The 21,681-nt window shown below is 38.9% G+C and overlaps 1 protein-coding gene across 3 annotated transcripts in view; it reads right to left on the minus strand.

Moving 5' to 3' along the window:
* DCDC2C (doublecortin domain containing 2C) overlaps positions 1-21,681 on the minus strand; it is a 196,257-nt gene that overhangs the window by 136,392 nt on the left and 38,184 nt on the right. For all 3 annotated transcript variants that reach the window (XM_036752674.1, XM_036752673.1, XM_036752672.1), the window contains exons 4-5: positions 11,316-11,447; positions 2,119-2,256 (exon numbers count right to left, since the gene is read on the minus strand). In XM_036752674.1, the coding sequence (XP_036608569.1) occupies positions 2,119-2,256; positions 11,316-11,447 (270 nt within the window). The remainder of the gene's footprint in view (positions 1-2,118; positions 2,257-11,315; positions 11,448-21,681) is intronic.

Here is a 21,681-nt window from a genome sequence, read left to right on the forward strand (position 1 = left end):
TCTCTGAAGGCTCTGTATGAGGATATGGAGGACAATCGCCCAAGGTGAGATACAGATGGACCATAATCTGTACCAGCGCTGTATGACCCCAAATCAATGAGTTCACAGACTCATATGAGCATCCATATGATGTTTTTAGCACCCTTCAGAGATCTAAAGTCACCTTTTTGGCTGAGAATGAAAAAGTATCATATATTTAGTCATAATTTTATCCTGTTTAATATGTGTAGAGGTATAAAATGACAGAAAAAAATCAGGAATATTTGAGGAACCATTTTGCCCACTCTATCCGTTCCCTCTTCAAAATTGAGAGTAGGGAGAAGAAATAAGGTCTTTGGGAGTAAAATGTAATTTTTTTCTGTTTTTTCCCATTGTTCCTAGGGCCTCCTGAGTGCTAGTCCTAGCTCTGCTACTTAACTTGTATGACTTGAGAAAGTCACTTCCTCTCTGTGGCTTCAGCTCCCTCCTCTTTCAAATAAGGGAGCTTGAATTAATGGTCTCTGAGGCTCCTTCCAACTTTTAACAATCTGTCCCTAGCCAAAGAGCAATAGTTTTCAATGATGACCTTAGATATGCACTAATAAAGTCAGTACAATGCTAACACTTACAAAAGATGTTTTTCTTGTACTCGATGAACACTAACAGATCAGAATTACTTATCCAAACAAAATGTCTTTTACACTCACTACACTATGTTGGATTTTATCGCTATGCATTACATTAAAAGGAAAATAATGAAAGCAGAAAAGCAGGGCAGAGATTTGAAGTTCGGTATTGCTTATTCATAAAAACATGTTCAGTTTGAATGCAAATTCATTCTTCCCTCACTATACACAAATAATCCAAAAACTGTCACAAATCACAGAATCTCAGAGGTGAAAGAGACCTCAGAGGACATCTAGCCAAACACACGTGACCAATTCAATCCACAAATATTTTGGACAATAAGAAAAACAGGATCCTTAATAGAAGGTTCAGGAATTAACTCTGAATCCATTTTCCTAAATAATTCTCAAACAGCAGGGGAAGGCAAGGTGTCAAGACCCCAAGAAATAATCACCCTGAGATTCCAAGGAAGTCAAATAGACGAAAATGTTAGAAGTTCCAAAGGCGACTTGCTGAATGGAATGACTGCTTCTTCGCTTCTTGAGCTTCCACCTTGCAGGTTCTTCCTCTCAGATTTAAGAGTTGCCAAAAGATAAAGAGAAGCATCATGGTATAGTGGCTGGGGGCCAGTCTCAGGGTCAAGAAAACTAGGGGTCCAGTGCTGCCTCAAGCACATTCCAGTCATGTGGCCATAGGCAAACCACTTGACCTCTAAGGTGAGTCTCTAGAACCAGATAGGTAGAGAGATTTTTCAGAAGGGTAGGTCCTTACTGATAAAATCATAGTTATAAACAGCCCCCCCCCAAAAAAAGATGTAAAGGAATATTAACATTAATTATTGATAGTAATACCTGTAAAACATACTACAGGCTTCTTCAGTTGTCATGGTAACCACTGGACTAGCCTAAGAGCAGATGAAACTGGTCATAGGATCATAGATTTCAAGCTAGGAAAGGCTTCAGAGTTCATCCAGTCCAGCCTCCTCATTTCACAAATGAGGAACTGGGACCCAGAGAGATTAAGTGATTTGTCCAATGTCACACAAGAAGCAGAGCGAACATTTGAACTAAGATCTTCAGACTCCAAATCCAGTGCTCTTTTCGTTATATTATCCTACCTGTGTAAATAAGGAGCAATGAACTCTGGGTCACTTCATGTTTTGATTTTTATCTAATACCACAATAAGAATAAGTTGAGGGCATCTGATTTCATTTCAGTCTTGGAAATCTATCTCTGGACTCTAGATACTAACATTCATGGACACTTAGCAAGTCATTAAGGAGACCAGAGACATATTCAAGCCCTTCCTACCATACTCATGAGAAGACAAAAGAAATTTCCCTCAACTCCTGCCAATAGAGTCACTCCATTCCTCATCCCTAAAATTTAAGAAATCCAAACTACCATTATTTGCCAAAGCAGATCATCACATTCCAGTCCAAAGAATTTCAAATAATCCTGAAAACAATTTTTTGCTAGACACCAAAAAACAGAAGAGTAAAATGTTCTTACTTTTTGATGTCATGAGGAACCTTCTGTGTTTCCCAGTAGGGCAAATGTTTAAAGGCCTCCAGTCCTGATGCAACATAGTAATGGTGGTCAATCAACTCACTCGAGCCATCCAGAAGAAGTCCATCCATTGTATACAGTCTATAAGCAGAAAAAGTAGAAAAAAGCCATTATCTCTTGCTATAATATTCAGTGTAATATAGTTTTGATATTCTAGTATTTAATGCAACTATTATTTATGTCAAGGAAATTATATATTCTCATACAAGCAAACTTGAAATGGGAGCAATTATGATGGTATAGTGGCTGCTATTCTATAAGGTGGTTTTATTTTCCCTGATGCTACCCCTCTTAATTTTTAATTATTTTTTAAATCACATACAAAGGCAAAAGGCTCTTGGGAACATTTTTAAATCTCACAGTTGGTGCTCAGTAAATGTTAAATAATAATAGCTAAAATTCATATAAATTGTCTTATGTTATTATTAATACTTGTTTGATAGAGTAATACAAATTAAAATAACTCTGAAGTATCACCTCATACCTATCAGATTGGCTAATAAGACAGAAAAGGAAAATGACAAATGTTGGAGGGGATGTGGGGAAATTGAGACACTAATACATTGTCAGCGGAGTTGGGAACTAATCCTACCATTCTACAGAGCAATTTGGAACTATGCCCAAAGGGCTATAATACTGTGCATGCCCTTTGGCTCAGCAATAACACTTCTAGGTCTGTACCCCCAAAGAGTTCAAAGGAAAAGGACCTATGTGTACAAAAAATATTTATAGCAGCTCTTTTTGTGGTGGTAAAGTATTGGAAATTGAGGGGATACTTGTGTAACGAGTTGTGGTACATGATTGTGATAGAATATTATTGCATCATAAGAAATTATGAGAGGGTGGCTTCAGGAAAACCTGGTAAGATTTATATGAAGCTGATGCAAAGTGAAGTGAGCAGAACCAGGAGAACATTGTACACAGTAACAGCAATAGCATAATGATGATCAACTGTGAGTGACTTGGCTATTCTCAGCAATACAATTCAAATATAATGATCCAAAACAATTCTGAAGGACTTATCATGAAAGATGCTATCCCCCTCCAGAGAAAGAAGTGATAGATTCTGAATGCAGATTGAAGCATTTTTTAACTTTATTATTCTTGGATTTCTTTGACTGTGTTTTCTTTTGCAACATGGCTAATATGGAAATGTTCTGCATGACTGCACATGTATAATCTATATCAAATTGCTTGCGTTCTCAAAGAGGGGAAGGGAAGAGAAGGAGACAACTTGGAACTCAGAATTTTTAAAAACACATGCTGGATGGAGGGCGGAGCCAAGATGGCAGCTGGAAAGCAGGGACTAGCGTGAGCTTCCCACCAAGTCCCTCCAAAAACCTATAAAAAATGGCTCTGAACCAATTCTAGAACTGCAGAACCCACAAAATAGCAGAGGGAAGCAGGGCTCCAGCCCAGGACAGCCTGGATGGTTGCTGGGTGAAGTCTATCCCGCACAGAGCTGGGAGCAGAGCAGAGCCCAGTGTGGGCTGCGCGGACCAACCAGACCAGGAGCCAGGTGGAGTGTGCCCTAGTGCCCTGAATCAGTGAGCTGCAGCAGTTACTAGACTTCTCAACCCACAAACACCAAAGACAAAAGAGAAGGTTAGTGGGAAAAGCTGCTGGGGACAGAGTAAAAGAAGGAGTTCATGGTTTGGCCACCGCCCCACGGGCAGTGGAGGTGGGGCAGCTACAGAACTGCAGCTGCAGTTGCTTCTGGCCCCAGGCCCACCTGGTGGGAGGAATTAAGAGGCAGATCAGAGCAGAAGTGAAGAGCCTGCTGAAGATCTAAGTCCAGTCCAGGTTGGGGGTTCTTGAGGAAGGAGGAGTGCTGGTGTGGTAGAATTGGCACATCCCCCCCCCAAGCTTGGAACATAATTCTCTTTACTCTACAAGCAGTCATACCCCGCTGAAAAACTCAAGGGTCAAGTAAGTTGGCTGGGAACATGGCCAGGCAGCAAAAACGGACCCAGATTCAGTCTCAGACTTTGGAATCTTTCTTTGGTGACAAAGAAGACCAAAACATACAACCAGAAGAAGTCAAGAAAGTGCAAGAGCCTACACCAAAAGCCTCCAAGAAAAACATGAACTGGTCTCAGGCCATGGAAGAGCTCAAAAAGGATTTGGAAAAGAAAGTTAGAGAAGTAGAGGAAAAATTGGGAAGAGAAATGAGAAGGATGCGAGAAAACCATGAAAAACAAGTCAATGACTTGATAAAGGAGACCCAAAAAAATACTGAAAAATACACTGAAGAAAACAACACCTTAAAAAATAGACTAACTCAAATGGCAAAAGAGCTCCAAAAAGCCAATGAGGAGAAGAATGCCTTGAAAGGAAGAATTAGCCAAATGGAAAAGGAGGTCCAAAAGACCACTGAAGAAAATACTACTTTAAAAATTAGATTGGAGCAAGTGGAAGCTAGTGACTTGATGAGAAATCAAGTTATTATAAAACAGAACCAAAGGAATGAAAAAATGGAAGACAATGTGAAATATCTCATTGGAAAAACCACTGACCTGGAAAATAGATCCAGGAGAGAGAATTTAAAAATTCTTGGACTACCTGAAAGCCATGATCAAAAAAAGAGCCTAGACATCATCTTTCAAGAAATTATCAAGGACAACTACCCTGATATTCTAGAGCCACAGGGAAAAATAGAAATTGAAAGAATCCACCGATCACTTTCTCAAATAGATCCCAAAAAGAAATCTCCTAGGAATATTGTTGCCAAATTCCAGAGCTCCCAGATCAAGGAGAAAATACTGCAAGGAGCCAGAAAGAAACAATTTGAGTATTGTGGAAACCCAATCAGAATAACCCAAGATCTGGCAGCCTCTACATTAAGAGATCGAAGGGCTTGGAATACAATATTCCGGAGGTCAATGGAGCTAGGATTAAAACCTAGAATCACCTACCCAGCAAAGCCGAGTATCATGCTCCAAGGCAAAATATGGATTTTCAATAAAATAGAGGACTTTCAAGCTTTCTCAGTGAAAAGACCAGAACTGAATAGAAAATTTGACTTTCAAACACAAGAATCAAGAGAAGCATGAAAAGGTAATCAAGAAAAAGAACAAGAAAAAGAAATTGCAAGGGACTTACTAAAGTTGAACTGTTTTGTTTACATTCCTACATGGAAAGATGATGTGTATGATTCATGAGACCTCAGTATTAGGGTAGCTGAAGGGAATACGCATATATATATGAGTATGTATTTATGTGTATATGTATGTGTATATATATAGAGAGAGAGGGCACAGGGTGAGTTGAAGATGAAGGGAAGATATCTAAAAGAAATAAAATCAAATTAAGGGATGAGAGAGGAATATATTGAGAGAGGGAGATAGGGAAATATAGAATGGGGTGGATTATCTCACATAAAGGTGGCAAGAGGAAGCAGTTCTGTAGGAAGAGAAGAGAAGGCAGGTGAGGGGGAATGAGTGAATCTTGCTCTCATCAGATTTAACCTGAGGAGGGAATACCATACATACTCAATTGGGTACCTTACCCCACAGGAAAGAAGGAGGAAGAAGATAAAAAAGGGGAGGATGATAAAAGGGAGGGCAGATGGGGGTAGAGGTAATCAAAAACAAACACTTTCAAAAAGGGACAGGGTCAAGGGAGAAAATTCAATAAAGGGAGATAGGTTAGGAAGGAGCAGAATATAGTTAGTCTTTCACAACATGAGTATTGTGGAAGGGTTATACATAATGATATGCATGTTGCCTATGTTGAATTGCTTGACTTCTTAGGGAGGGTGGGTGGGAAGGGAAGAGGGGAGAGCATTTGGAACTCAAAGTTTTAAAAACAGATGTTCAAAAACAAACAAAAAAAGTTTTTGCATGCAACTAGAAAATAAGATACACAGGCAATGGGGCACAGAAATTTATCTTGCCCTACAAGAAAGGAAGGGAAAAGGGGATGGAAGGGGAGTGGGGTGACAGAAGGGAGGGCTGACCAGGGAACAGGGCAACCAAAATATATGCCATCTTGGAGTGGGGGGGGAGGGCAGAAATGGGGAGAAAATTTGTAATTCAAACTCTTGTGAAAATCAAGGCTGAAAACTAAATATATTAAATAAGAAAATTTACTAAAACAAATGTTAAATTGTTTTTTTACATGTAATTGAGAAAAATAAAATTAAAGGTCAAAAAAATTATTCAATTTTAAAAGATATTTATATGACAAACTAATTTCTGTCAACACAATGTACTTTTCATAAACTCTGATGAAATCACATCATTCTCAATTTCACTCAGGAATTTTTCCCCTAATAAATTATTCATTCATTCACACAGTCTGTGTAAAATGGATTGTACTCATTGCTGAGTGAAATATAAAAATGAACATAAGTACCTTTTGTCAAGGAACATACACTGTAGTTTTAAAAACAAAACTGAAAATACAAGTAACTCTAGAACGCAAAGTGCCATCAACACTATACAAAGTACTGCTAGGAATCAAAGAATGGGGCAATCACATCCAGTTGGGAGACAATCAGAGAAGGAGGTAGTATGTGAGCTAAACCATAAAAGATGAAGAAGATTTCAATAGGTAACATATGGCAGGGAAAGGAAGAAAAAACACTTCAATTTAATTCAATAAGCATCCAATAAGTATAAGTCCTGTTTCTGGCATGTAATGGTTAAGTGACCAGGTACAATTCACTTAAGCTCAGGCAACTCCCTAGGATTATAAGGTACAGATAAGCTGCTAATCTGCACTGGCGGAAGCAGCATCCACACTGGAAGTTTCCCACACAGACGAAATCATAGGTTCAGATTTTTTTAAAGATAGTATACTAGGTTTGGAGAATACAAAGACAAGGATAAATTCCCTTACCTCAAAGTCCTTCTATAGTTCCTTCTACAGGTACATATAAGTAAATACAACATGATTTAATGAAGGATGAAGCACTAACAATTGGGGAGGGGGTCAGAGGAGCAGGTGAGGTCTGAGATAAACTCTGAAGAAAGTTAAGGATTCCAGGAGGTAGAGAAAAAGAAAGTATTATATTCCAGGCATAGGGATAATACAGGATGTACTCACATACATCCAAATTGCAGCCCACTCAATATGATGGGGCTACCAATGATCTGGAGTTGGGAGGAGGGGTAGGGGAAAACCATACAGATTGGGGAAAGGTTTTCCCAGTTTCTGTGGACTGCCAGTTGCTTCAAAAACTACAACTTCCTTCCTCAGCTTTCCATTCCTTTCCCCTCTTTTACTTCCAAGAGATGCTGGTGCAAGAGGAAGGAGGAGGCACCTCAAGTGCAGTCCAGAACTCCTCTATAAGCCTCTTCCAGGCACTCTCCATGGTGCTGCCTCACCTTCTCCAGTGACATTTCTTTTTGGTGAAGCCATTTCTGTCAGGGTCATCTGGGTTGGTTTCCATACTTCTTCCTACCCCCAGGAGAACTTGAGTCTACTGCTTCCCAGGCAGGGAAAAATCAAAACATTTTTGTTCCCCTTTGACTCCTCTGACCACTTTGCTTTCCATGATTCAGCTCATGCTAAGTGGCCCTTGTTGGGATGCATGAGAAAAGCAAAAAGGTTAAAATTTTACATCTTAAAAATATGTGTAGTCATTGTTCCTTAAACACTACCACTGATGCCTCATGTCAAAGTGCAGGGTTAGAGTGCAGAATATGGCTGAAAAAAATTTTGAGCCAATTAGATAAGATAGAAAAGGTTGTTCTATATTTTAGGGGAAGAGTATGATCTAGATTAACAGGAGCCCTTTGTAAAGTTTCTATTTTTAAGTATCCTAATTGTTCATTTTTTAAAATTGTTTAGCTAAGTTTGCAGTTAGAAAAAAAATTTTTTTAAACGGGAAGATACAGCTGAAAAAGTTTTTCCATATTTTTAGGAGAAAGGAAAGGATTTGATTAACAGTGTCTCTTTGTAAAGTTTTATTTTTAATTAGTTAAGTTGTTAGATTTTTTTTAAGTTACTTAGCTGTCTTAGTTTTTTTTAAATAAAAATATTTTACATGTTTAAAAATAAGATATCATGGATGCATATCCTAATGAAAATGCCATGCATGTGTCCATGATTTTAGGCTTTGAGAATGGTCTTTACAATGTCCCAAAGGTAGGAGGTGGGAACTTTGGGATTCTGGCACTGACACTAGCTAAGTGATTATGAACAAGTTACTTTGCTTTCCTGGGCCTTAGTTCCCTTATCTGTAAAATGAGGATGTTGACCTAGTTCGGGGAATGGGACATCTTCAGAGGAATCATGATCTAGAGCTGGCCAAAAGTGTAATGGGATGCTTCAAAAAGTAGTGGGATTGCTACCCAAAATCTCCTTAGAATTCTTCAAGACTGCTATAGGGCAGGCAAGTCAGCCTAGCTAAAGTAGCAAGGTTCCCAGAGCAAGAGACAACCAGGCAATACCAATGCCAACTGCTAACCAACTACAAAGCACCCTATGAAAGAGAGAGAAGGTAGCATGTGCCAAGTGGGTAGAATCGTTGCAATCACCACATCCTATCAGATCCTGGTAGAGACCGTACAATACCCTAAAACAAATGGATCAAATCACCACAATAATAATTATTATTGTTAATTCTTAATTAATAATGTATATTATATAATTATACTGACTAATATGTTAATATTGTTATGCACTAAGGTTTGCAAAATATCATTAATTCCATCTCCTCTCAGCCCCCGGTGGAGGCAGTTCAGGACCCTAAGCCCAAGAGTCCCAAAAATCACAGTGCCTTCCAGATCACCCTTGTGCAGAAATACATTACCAACACATACATACCATCTAATCAATAGTGACTGACAGGCAGGTAAGCCCAAGAACTCCAGGAACAGTAGTATACCCAGAGCAATGACCCTGCTTTCAGTCTGGCTCCAGCAATCACCATCCAGGGGAACAACTCTTGTGAAGAAAGGGCTTGTCATTCCTTTCATTGATACCAATGCCAACTGCTAACCAACTACAAAGCACCCTATGAAAGAGAGAGAAGGTAGCATGTGCCAAGTGGGTAGAATCGTTGCAATTACCACATCCTATCAGATCCTGGTAGAGACAGTACAATACCCTCAAACAAAAGTCCCTGGAATAGCAGGGTCAGCTAGACCACTGGCCCTGCTTCCAACTTCACCCTTATAGCCATCATCAAGTGGAGTAATCCTTATATACAGAGAACCTACCATCCCCGCCACCACCACCCAACTGCCACTGATGGATAAGTACAAACACAAGAGTCCTGGGAGCAGCAGCACCCCAATACCACTAGCAGCCCTAATTTTAGTCTAGCCCTTACAGTTTGGGGAAGCAACCCTTGGAGAAATTGTGCCCGGCAACTTCCTTCCTCTGCAAGTGCTGCAATCCCCATTTCTTGAGCAGCCACATCTAAGGAAGACCCAGTTAGGCCTTTCTTGACACAAAAGTCCTTGGAGCTGTCAAATGATTCAACATCAGAAAATTATATGGATTTATTAATGGAGATGATATTTAAGAGACATATTATCATCTGTTTTGCCACTTTGTGGGCTTACTGGTGCATAGACTGTCTTGCTTTTCTATTTGTATACCCTGCACTTAAGGCAGTGCTTTGTGCATACTAAACACTTGAGAAATTATTTTTTATTCAATCATTCAAGCAGAAACTGAAAAACCACTTGCCAGGGATATTATAGGAGGGATTCTTTTTGTGTATAGATGGAAGTGCCTTCCATCAAATTCTGTGATTCTATAATTCTGTGATACTGGGGTCAGAACATGGAAGTCTTTAAAAGTCGGGAAAAGGAGTTTGAATTTGATCTGGTAGGCAATGGAAAGCCATTGAAGATTTTGAAGTGTGAGGGGAGGAAGAAAGACATGATCCAAACTGTTCCTAGGAAGATAAATCTGGAAGTTGTGTGAAGGATGGATAGGGACAAGACTGGAGTCAGGAGGTTGTTATAATCAACAGAAAAGAGATTCCACAATACTATGAAAAAGCATCAAGGGGACTCAGGAAACCTGGTTTCTAATCTTAACTCTTTTACTATTTTTAATTATCTCCCCATTTCCCTATGCCTAACTAGTTCTTCCTCCCAGATTCCAAGTGGGTATTACTAGCACCACTGTTCTCTCAGGCTTTCAGGTTCTAAACTTTAACGTTCTCTTCTAAGAGTGCTAGTCCTAGGGAGAAGACAGAGTTTTGGATCCTGGCACTGATACTAGCTAAGTGATTATCAACAAGTTACTGTGCTTCCCTGTGTCTTTGTTGACTTATCTGTAAAATGAGGATGTTGACCTAGACAACTTTTTTTTAAATCTGGACCTGTGATTTCGTTTTTTGTAGGAAATTCCTAACCAAGAGGTAAAACCCAAATTCAAGTCTAGCTGTATGACCACTACACTATGTCACTTTTCCTTGTGTCTTAAGAATTATTCATGAAAGTATATGTATATATATATACATATATATACACATACATATATACACATACATATATGTATGTATACGTACATACGTATGTATAGAATTAATGAAAGAATCTTGATTGTAAATCAATTTTGCCTGCTTCCTTTTTATCCCTAGGAGGACCTTGCATGACAAAAACAAAGAGAAATAGTATTTACTGCTTTGGAGACTAATTCAAGAGAAATAGAGGGCTAATTCAAGAAATTCAAGAAAAAGCATTGTGTATACATATATGTGTGTATGTATGTATACACACATACATATATATTCTATATATACATACATATTTTATATATATATATTCTATACAATGGGAACTATATATACATATATATATATATATTAGTATATAGAACTAAAGGGAACTAATCTCTTTAGTTCCAATGTCCTCACTCTGAGATTATCCCCAGTTTATCCTATATATAGCTTGTTTGCATGTTGTCTCCCACCCCTGCCCCCTCCCAATGAGACTGTAAGCTCCTTGACAGTGGAGACTGTCTTTTACCTTTCTTTGTAACCCTAGCACTTAGCACAGTCCCTGGAATATAGCAGGCAATTAATAAATGCTAACTGACTGATTGACCAAAAGACCCGTCTCCAAGATTACATGACAAAGATATTTTAACCTATGCAGGAGAGTCTTTCATAGAAACATGAAGACAATTCCTCTGAGCTTTGGGTGGCCCTATGGGGTCAGTACTTTCCTTACCTTCGAACACCCCCTGAGTGGGGGTGAACTTTTTCTCCAATCATGGCCAGGACATTATCCCAATCATATAGAGTGAATCTGGGTATAATTAATTTTGCAGGTGGAATGAACAGATTCCCATTTGTGAAAACACTGTCAAAAGACAAAAATATGCACATGCATCAAGAGGGTACACTATAGAGAAAAGGGGGAAATTGTGGCTCGGAGAGGAAAAAATTAAATACTTCAACTAGAGAACAATACAAAGTTACAGTGTCAATTGGTAACATTCTGTCATGGGTCCTCGGGGAGCTGCACTGCAGATTTTTCAATGTTATAATTTTTAAACACTTTTAACCTAATTTCCCATAAAATATAAAATGCCTATACACACAAACACATTTACAGCTGACATGATAGGTGAGTCAGAAGTAAATTTTGTCCACTTGGAGAGCACAGGAAAAATTTGGTACTTGAAAATGCAGTTCTTTATCCAAGACATCCTCACAACTCCCTGAGGAAATAATGTGCCATCCTTTTAAAAAAATGGAATTGATTGGGTTTTCCTGACACTACTTTTTGAAGGCAGTTTCTGCTTGACCTTGGCAGGTTTGTTTGCTTATTCCTTGCTTTTCCTGGGCATTTTGGATTGATAGGTTTTACTTTTGTCCGAATTCCATGTAAAGATACTGGTGCTCTCTCCACCTGATACATCACGTCCTGGCACTCAACACCACCTGAGAAAGGGGCGCCACTTTTGCCTTCTCATAGGATCATAAAGAGATCCTAGATTTAGAGCTGGAAGGGATGTTGCCATCCCATCCAACTCTTTCATTGTACTAATGAAGAAACTGAGGCACAGAGGAATGATCTGTTCAAGGGTTACACAGGATTCCAACCCAGCTCTTCTGACTCTAGGTTCAGTATTCTGTCCAAAGTACAATTCTAACTCTTCCAACAAATGATATAAAAGGAAAGAGAGTTGCATAACTCCAAAATGTCTACTGAGCTCATCAGTTTGGCTTCAACAATGTATGTTTGATTACTCATAAGACCCCATTTGGCTTCTCAGGGCTTTCTAATACACATTTGTCACTGTTTGCATCTTCTCATCCCCTCTTTGAGTCTGAACTCACTAACTTGAGATCCTGAAAATATAGCTTGCAGCAATCACAAATTAATTCTTTTCTCTCCATCCAGCATTAAAATACAAGAATATAAGAAGAGTCTATGATTTTGTCACAATAGGAAGCATCTATTGTGGGAACTCCTTTCAACATAGATCCTACTGAGAGAATCCAATCTATGACTATAAGACCTAGAAAGTTATTTCAGTTATAGAGAGGTTTAGTGACTTGCCCAGGATCACACATATCTTCAGCAGGATTTGAACCCAAATATTCCTGATGCTAAGCTCAACACTAAATCCATTCTAATAAGAGCATAATGATAGAGAATTCAGATTTGAAATAAATGTGACTAGATATCTATGCTGACTAAAACTTTCATTTAAACAGCTACTGCCACTAAGTCAAATAGTTTACTCCTTACTTATCCTCACCACCACCCCAGGATCATAGAGGTAGAAAGAACCTTAGAGTCCCACCCCCTCATTTTACAGGTGAAAAGACTGAGAAGTAAACAGAAGTGGCCTGGACAAAGCCATATTGATATTAAGTAACTTAACTAGAATTTGAACCCATGTCTCTGACCTACATAGGATCATTTCTAAGAGCCCATAACACCACATCCATAACCAAGTATTAAAAACTTTTCATCAAAGCAAATTTTTTAAAACTACCATTCCTATAGAAAATAACAGGGCCATTAACTACCTTTAGAACACTGATATGACTTTTTGTTTCTTTCCAGTTAGTATCAAAATTTGAAGATTTTAAAACTCAAACTCTGTGTGAAAAGGGGAAAATTTATCTTCACTTTACACTTCAATAAATTATATTTTCAAGAGGTAGAGAGGTCCCTTATTGCCCACAATTATTAATAGATGAGGAGAGGAAGGGGCATCAATCTCCATTTATTTTTTAAAATATTTTAAAATAAATTTTATTGACATCCTTTGTTTTTATTTAACCTAGATTTTCTGCTATATTTCTCCTCCTTAACTGCCCCCCTCCTCCAGAACCATCTTATAATAAATAATTTGTTTTTATAAAGAAAAAAAAGGAAGGAAAAAAATCAGTAAAGTAGATCAATATATTGAAAAAAAATCTGATGTTACATGTAATGTTCCATATCCATGGATGCAACCCCTGCAAAGGAGCAGAAAAATCTTTTCATGTCTCTTCTTTGAAGTCAAGCTTATACTTCACAATTTTCCAGCATTCAGTTTCAACTGTTTTGTGGTTGATTCTCTTTACATTTACATTGTTAAAGACATTGTGTACATTGTTATCCTGAACTCTGGCTACTTTCTTTTGTATCCATTCATTTGAGTGTTTCCATGTACCTTTGTTCATCATATATCATGTCTTACCACACAGAAAGCTTCCATCACATTCATATTCCACAATTTATTTAGCCATTCCTGAATTGATGGGCATCTACTTTCTTTCCAATTCTTTGCTACCATAAAAAGTGTTTTGTAAATATTTTGGCGTATGTGGGTACTGTCTTTTTATCAACGATCTCCTTTGGATAGAAGTCTAGTAATGACATCTCTGGGTCAAAATATGAACATAGTCTCTTTGCATAATTCCGAATTGTTTTCTGGCATTTTAACCCTTATTCTTCTACCATATTACATCTCCTTCATAGGAAAGTGACCAGATATACTCCTTTCTACAGAACAATCCTAGTTTGTGAATTTGGGCCTAGAAAAGAAAAACAAATGTGGAGTGTCATAAGGCCTGTAGCACCAGGTAAACAGATGGACCAAAAGAGATGGTAACAGACGGGAGTGAGTAAGAATATGGGGCTAGAAAGGAGAAAGAATGGTCAAGAATCCTCAGGTAACAGGGCAGGTTTTGAGGGAAGGGGTCGGAGTTCCATGAAGAAGGGAATACCAACACTGAGCCTTGAAGAAAGGGGGAAGAGTATTAAAGTATTAGAGACCAGGGGTGGGGAATCTGCAGCCTCGAGGCCATATGTGGCCCTCTAGGTCCTCAAGTGCAGCCCTTTGACTGAATCCAAACTTCACAGAACACCCCTTAATAAAAGGATTTGTTCTGTAAAAGCTGGACTCCATCAAAAGGCCACACCCAAGGACCTAGAAGGCCATATGTGGCTTCGAGGCCACAAGTTCCCCACTCCTGTAAAGCGGCATATAATTTAAGGTACTATTTTTATTTTAATAGCCTATGATTTAATCAAGGGGGTGAATTTTGTAAATAAGCACCTACTAAGTACAAGGCAAAAAGCAGGACAGCACAGTAGATAAGAGTTCTGGACTCAAGTGGGGTTTCAAATTCTTTCTCCGTAAACATGAGCAAACAACACTGTCTGAGCCTCAGGCAACTCTCTGAGACTCAAAGTTATAGAATGGTTTTGATTTTCATCAACAGAGAGAATTCCCCACCCCCAGAACTGCCACAACAAAATCACCACAGGCCTTAACATGCGTGCAATGCATTGGGCAACATACAAAGATAGAATTTATAAATATTGTTCTCAAGGAACTTACAATTTCATTTTCCCTTAAAAAGAGACAGAGTAGTCCAGTTTGGCTAGAATATAAAATACATGAAAAGAAACGGTCAGTCCACAAACACTTATTAAGTGTCCCAACTATGTGCCAGAAACTATGCTAAGTGTTGAGGATACAAAGAAAGGCAAAAACATGGCCCTTGTCCTCAAGAAATTCACATTCTATCAATCAATCAATAAACATTTATTAAGTGCTACTATGTGCCAGGCACGAATGGGGGTGAGGATGTACATCATGAATACATGTAGGTATATAAAAGAGATATACAGAGGAGCAAAAATATCTTAGAAGGGAAGGTCCTAACTCCTGAGGGAACCAGGAAAGAAGACCTGCCTTTTTAGGGGCTGGTAGGGGCATAGTGAATTGAGCCCTGGGTCTGGAGCCAGGAAAACCTGAGTTCAAATCCAGACTCAGATACTTATTAGCTGTGTGACCTTGGGCAAGCCACTTAACCTCTTGTTTGTCTCCATTTCCTCAACTGAAAATGGGGATAATAACAGTACCTACATGCCAGAGTTGTTATGAAGCTCAAATGAGATAATACTTGTAAAGTGCTTAGCACGGTGCCAGGGTAGGCACTATATAAATGTTAGCTATTATTATTATTCTTGCAGATAATGGAATTTGAGCTGAGGCTTAAAGGAAGCCAGAGAAACCATGTGACTGACTGTTTCAGGACTGGGGGACAGGCAATGCAAGAGACTGGAGATAAGAAATTTGAGTGTAGGGGGCAGCTAGGTGGCACAGTGAGTAGAGTACTGGGCCTGAAGTCAGGAGGACCTGAGTTCAAATTCTGCCTCAGACACTTGTCACACAAACTCTGTGACCTTGGGCAAATCACTTAACCCCAATTGCCCTGCCTTCCCTCCTCCAAAAAAAATTTGAGAAATTTGAGTGTCATATATAAGAAACAGCAATTAGGCCAATATTTTAAATCATAGAGCTCATGGAAAGGAATAAAGAATAAGAAAACTGGGAAGATAGGAAGGAGCCAGATTATAAATATCTTCAAAGGACAAACAGAGCCCTTTCTATTTGATCCAAAGGATAAGAGAGAGGACTAGGAGTGTACAGAGTGGGAGGATGGGGTGACACTGTGAACCTACACTTAAAGAAAATACTTTGGTAGCTGAGTGGAGAATAGATTGGAGAGAGGAAAGACTTCAGGCAAGGAGACCAATTAGGCTGCTGTTGTAATGGGCCAAGCAAGAGATGATGAGGACCTGAGCCAGAGCAGAGGCTATATAAGTAGAAAGAAGATGGCATATATCCTAGATGACATGAAGGTAGAAAGGACAAGATTTGGCAGAGGATTGAATATATGGGCCGAGTGAGGATGGCGAGTAGAAGATGACAGTGAGATTGAGAGCAGTAGACTAGGAAACTGGTGGTACCCTAGACAAAAACAGGGAAGTTCAGAAAAAGAAATGGGTTTGGGGCAGGGGGGAGATAATTAATTTTGTTTTAGATAATTGAATTTGAGATGCCTTTGGAACATCCAGTTCAAGAGCAGAAGATAAGTGTAGAAACCAGGCTGGAGTCAGAATGTAGAAAGCTTTGAATGCTAGGGTTGTGACTACCCATCTTATCTGATTCCTAATGTGGAACCACTAAAGGGTTTTTTTGCATAGTTGCATGACAAAATGAGAGCACAATGTAGGAAGATCAGTTAGATAGTAATTTGAAAGATGGATTGGAATGGGACTATCCTAGAAGCAAGAAGACCAATTAGGATGCTATTAGGAATCTAAGCAAGAGGTAATGAGAGTCTGAACTAGGGTGGATACATCAGGAGTGGGAAGAAGAGGATGGATTTGAGACATATTGCACAGGCAGAATCAGTAAGACATTGCAATTGATTAGATGTGAAGACTGAGAAATGACTCTGAGCTCGTGAGCCTGGAAGACTGTAAAGATGGATAGTGGTGCTATCAATAGAAAGAAATTAGGGGGAGGGTCAGATTTTAGGGAGAAAGGTAATGAGTTCCATTTTAAGTATGTTGACCTTGAGGTGCTAGTGGTTCACCTAATGGAAAGAACCAGCAAGCAGTTAAAAATACAGACCTGGAGATTTCAGAAGGTAGCACAGTATACCAAAGAGCAATGGATTTGAAGTCAGAGGTTCTGGCCTTGAATCTCAGCTCTGCCATTTACTGAGAGAACTTGAGTTGGAATTAATAATCTCATCTGAGGCTCAGTATGCTCACCTGGAAAATAAATGGCATTGGACTAGTTGGTCTGTTCCATTTCTAAATCCTATAATCTTATATTATTATAATCAAAGCTACAGGAGTAAATGAAGTTATAAAGGAAGACAAATGAAGAGAGAGAAAAGACAAAACTGTAGACAAAACCATAGTGTATAGCTATATCTAAGGGATAGGAGGATGATTAGGGAAAAAAACTAACAAAAGTAGTGGAGAAAGTGCTGTCAATGAAATGGGAGAACAAAGAGAGCATAATGTCATGGAGAAGAGAAATAGCAAGAAAGACTATCTACTAAAGAAAAGGAAGTCAACACTGTCAAATGCCACAAGTCAATTCACTTTATGGAAACTATTTTCCCTGCTGTAAGATCAAAAAGGTGATTCTGAATGGTTTACAGGTCAGGACTACATCAAACTTCTTATCCTAACAGCAGGCTTCTTATCCAACAAATTTGGTGGGAAGAAAATGGTACACGGGGCCTGAAAAGGACAGGCACACACAGAAACAGGGCAGCCATTTCTGCCTGTCCCGTTTCATAGCTGACTACTGATTGAAAAACAGATGGTGGAAGGAGTCAGTGCTCTATTGTTGTCAGGTAAATTAGAGGCAGAGAGAAATGCTAGATCAGCATGGCTGCTCTATATCTACTCACACCTCTTACCAGGACCTGGCTTTTGACTATAACAAGGCAGGAATGTGGAGTAGAGAAGCTGGTTGTGACTGCTTAGCTTGGATGATCCATCACCACCTCTCTTCAAGTTCACTCGTGCTCAAGAACTAGCTTGCATGAGATCCAGAGCTACCAAGCAATAATGGCTTTAGTTATTACCCAAATTAAGCTAAAAAAATCTGCTAGGCAGTCAGGAAATTTTGGTTCTTACCCAAGTTCTGTAAGCAGCTAGGTAGCACAGTACATAGACAGTAGTCCGGAAGACTCATCTTCCTGAGTTCAAATATGGCCTCGGACATTTTGTAGTTGCGTGACCCTAGGAAAGTCACTTAACCATATTTGCCTCAGTTTCTTCATCTGTAAAATGAGCTGGAGAAGGAAATGGCAAACCACTCTAGTATCTTTGCCAAGAAAACACCAAATGGGACCATGAAGAATTGGACACGATTGAAAGAACTGAACAACAATAAATTGATTCTGTCATCAGCTCACTGACACCCTTCCCTAGTGTCCATTTCCCATCTGTACAATAGGAAATTTACAATATTTTCCTTCTTTACTTAACCAGGGTGTTTTGAGGATAATATTAGATAATAGCTAGAATGTTTGCTTAAAGAAAAAATGTGTTTGTAGATGTTCATCAAAATGGTAGTTGTTATATATGCATTATTGTAATACTAGTTTTATTAAAGGAAAAAATTTGTATTGAGGGAAAGCTTCCTCTGAGCTGTGATTTTCAGGCAATGTAGATCAAAACTGGAAGCAATTTAAGTTGACATTTCATTCTGGTCTTGATCATTACTCATCTTTGAAATGAGAAAGTTGGGCCTGAATGAATGAATGAATGAAAAATCATGTTTTAAATATTTATCAAGGTCCCTTCTACCCTTTTATGATTGGAACCAGTATCCACCAGGACATTCCGGCAGCAGGCAGGGCTTTAGAGGTGTTTTTCCACCCCTAATATAGTTCTTGGGCCTCAGTTGCCTTCCTTGTATTGATTATTCCAATTTATCCTGTGTAAATCTTGTGTGTTCAGAGTTGTTTTATGCTGTCCCCCCATTAGACTGTGAGCTTCCTTAAGAACAGGATTGGTTTTTTTTTTTGCTTTTCTTTGTATCCCCAGCACTTGGCACAGTGCCTGGTACATAGTAGGCCCTCAAAAAATGCTTACTGACTGAGAGAATGACTGATGAGAAACTGAAAAACCCCGGGCCAAGCTACCCACTATGACACATGCATTCTAAAGGAATGGACAAGTGACTATTTCTGAAAGATATTTAAATAAAAACAGTTTACATCCCAAAAATTGTAATCATATCTTATATGTCTTTTTTGGAACTCTCAAGGAACATCTTCCTCTACCAATGTACCTTCTTTGGCAACTTTTCATCAAGAGCTGTCTAGGGAACTAAGATATTGAGTGAACTGCCCAGGGTCATATGGCCAGTATGTATCCTAAGCAGGACTTGAATGCAGGTCTTTCTGACTCTGAGGTCAGCTCTCTATCCATACCACATTGCATTTTTTTAAAGCATCCTGCTAGAGCCAGTGTGGTATAGTATATAGAGGGCTAGCCTTAGGAGTTAAAAGACCTAGGTTCAAATTCCACCTTCAAAACCTCTAACCAAAGTTAAGCTGATGAACTTCTCATTGCCTTAAGTAACTCTCTAAGACTTTAAGTTAAAGAGGAGGTACTGATCAGCATCAGCAGGGGAATTGCCACACAGGGAATTTCCCCACACCAGTGGCACCACTGATCTAGGTATCTTACAAGGAGTTTAAAAAAAAATAAGCACTTCCACAGCCATTATCTCATCTTTTATACAACTTTGGATAGGAATTATCCATTTGACAGGTGAAGAAAATGAGATTGAGAGGGGAAATGAATTGCCTGAGGTCATGCAAACCATTTTTTTCAATCCTTTAGCACATAGTTCAGACAAGTTAAACTATGACAATTTACAATTCAAAACAAGCTAATGTTGTCATCTGGACAATTAGCCCACCATTAGGTTCCACTTTTGCCTATACTCCTGCCTTAACACTTAACCTAAGTCAAGTTATTTCCCTTAGTGAAGTTTTCCATATATAAAGTAGAAGCAATAATTCTACATCCCTCTTAATGTCTTAGCTTATTAGAACTAACATAACCAGTTTGGGGTTGTGTACTTAGGATGTCAAGTCTCGAGATTGTAAGAAATTGGATTTGGATGGCTATTTGGGTCCATCTAGTGGAATTTTCAGGGCACTTTTATAAAGCAAGGACCACACAACATAATAGTTCATTATTTTATGCGTATGGGGGCAGGTTATAAGGAAAGGAACCCCAATCATGCAATATTTTTAAGTTATCAGTCTTCAGTTTTTATGCATAAAAATGAGGCATCATGAATATGCTAACTTGTGAGCAAGAACCCATAGTTTGTCTTGAAAGTTCCAATATTTATTCTCAATCAGAAAAGGGTCTTTTTTTAGTTCAGTAAGAAAAATTTTATCTATTTCCCAGCAGAATATTAATCCCTTGAGGACAAGGACTATGTTTATGTTTTCCTTTTGAATCCCCAGTATATATCAGAGTGCTTTGCACATAATAGGCACTTAAATGATGGTTAGACTGGTTTGAATTTGTTTTAGAATGGCTTGGTATTTCTGCATGTTTAAGGGTCCTATAACCATACTTTCCATGCATTAAGTGAAACACACAGGAATTTCAGCCAAAGTTTAACATAACAAACTGGTGATATTTGTCAATAAAATCCTTCTGATACAAAATTAACTGGTCCACAGAGCAGATCAATATTTTTCAGTCTTATATAAACCTTGTCAAAAATCTGATTTCACTAAACTTTGACCTTGGCATTTCAAGGAGAGCGCATTCTCTATAGAATATTTCTTATGTCTGCCTCAGTCTTTCCACTCACAAGGCTTTACCACCTTAATTCAAGCCAAGAATGACACAAAGGTTGCAAACTTGAATGTCCAGAAAGATGGTGTTGCCCTTGACAGGAGAAAAAGTTCCGAAGACTTATGGATTCGGGGGAAAGATAATGAGTTCTGTTCTGATCTGTTGAGTTTTAGAGGCCTATAGGACATCCAGATGGAATATTTCAATTCACATTTGGTGATGTGGGGCCTAAAGAAAAAGAATAAGGTTGGATATATCAAAGTGGGAGATATCTGGGGCACCTAGGTGGTGTAGTGAGTAGAACACCAGCCCTGGAGTCAGGAGGACCTGAGTTCAAATCCTGCCTCAGACACTTGACACACTTAGTAGCTGTGTGACCTTGGGCAAGTCACTTAACCCCAATTGCCCTGCCCTCCCCCTTCCAAAAAAAAGTGGAAGATATCATCAGAGAGATGGTATTTGAACTCCTGGGAATTTGTTCTGACAGCCAAGGAGAGTCCAGCTTCACTCTATAAAGAGCCCAGCAGAAAAACTACTACATACCTAAGGTGAATGTCCTGAGAACTACAGCAAAATGATTTCCAGGGACTGTGAGTAGCTTTGTAGCTTTGCTACATGTTCTCTCCAAGCCTGAAGCCCACTTTCCCTTGGACTCTATGTTCTTATGGAAAAACGTGTCACAGACATATTCAGATGTTTGTACCAATTGTTCTTAGACCTCAGTAAATCTTCCATCCTAAAAATCTGTCTAAGCTAATTGATATCAGCTGATAATTATGGCAGGCAGCACACTGCTGGGGGCTTGGGAGTTGTATTTCTAGAAAAAATACCCCTGAACTCCTTAGGATTACCCCTGGAACCCTAAGGGAGATGTAGCAGTTATGCTGATTCATCAGTGGCAGTGAGAGTTAGGATTGTGGCTCCAAAGTGCATGCTA

The sequence above is a fragment of the Trichosurus vulpecula genome, chromosome 3 (assembly GCF_011100635.1).
Source record: "Trichosurus vulpecula isolate mTriVul1 chromosome 3, mTriVul1.pri, whole genome shotgun sequence".
Classification (NCBI taxonomy): domain Eukaryota; kingdom Metazoa; phylum Chordata; class Mammalia; order Diprotodontia; family Phalangeridae; genus Trichosurus; species Trichosurus vulpecula.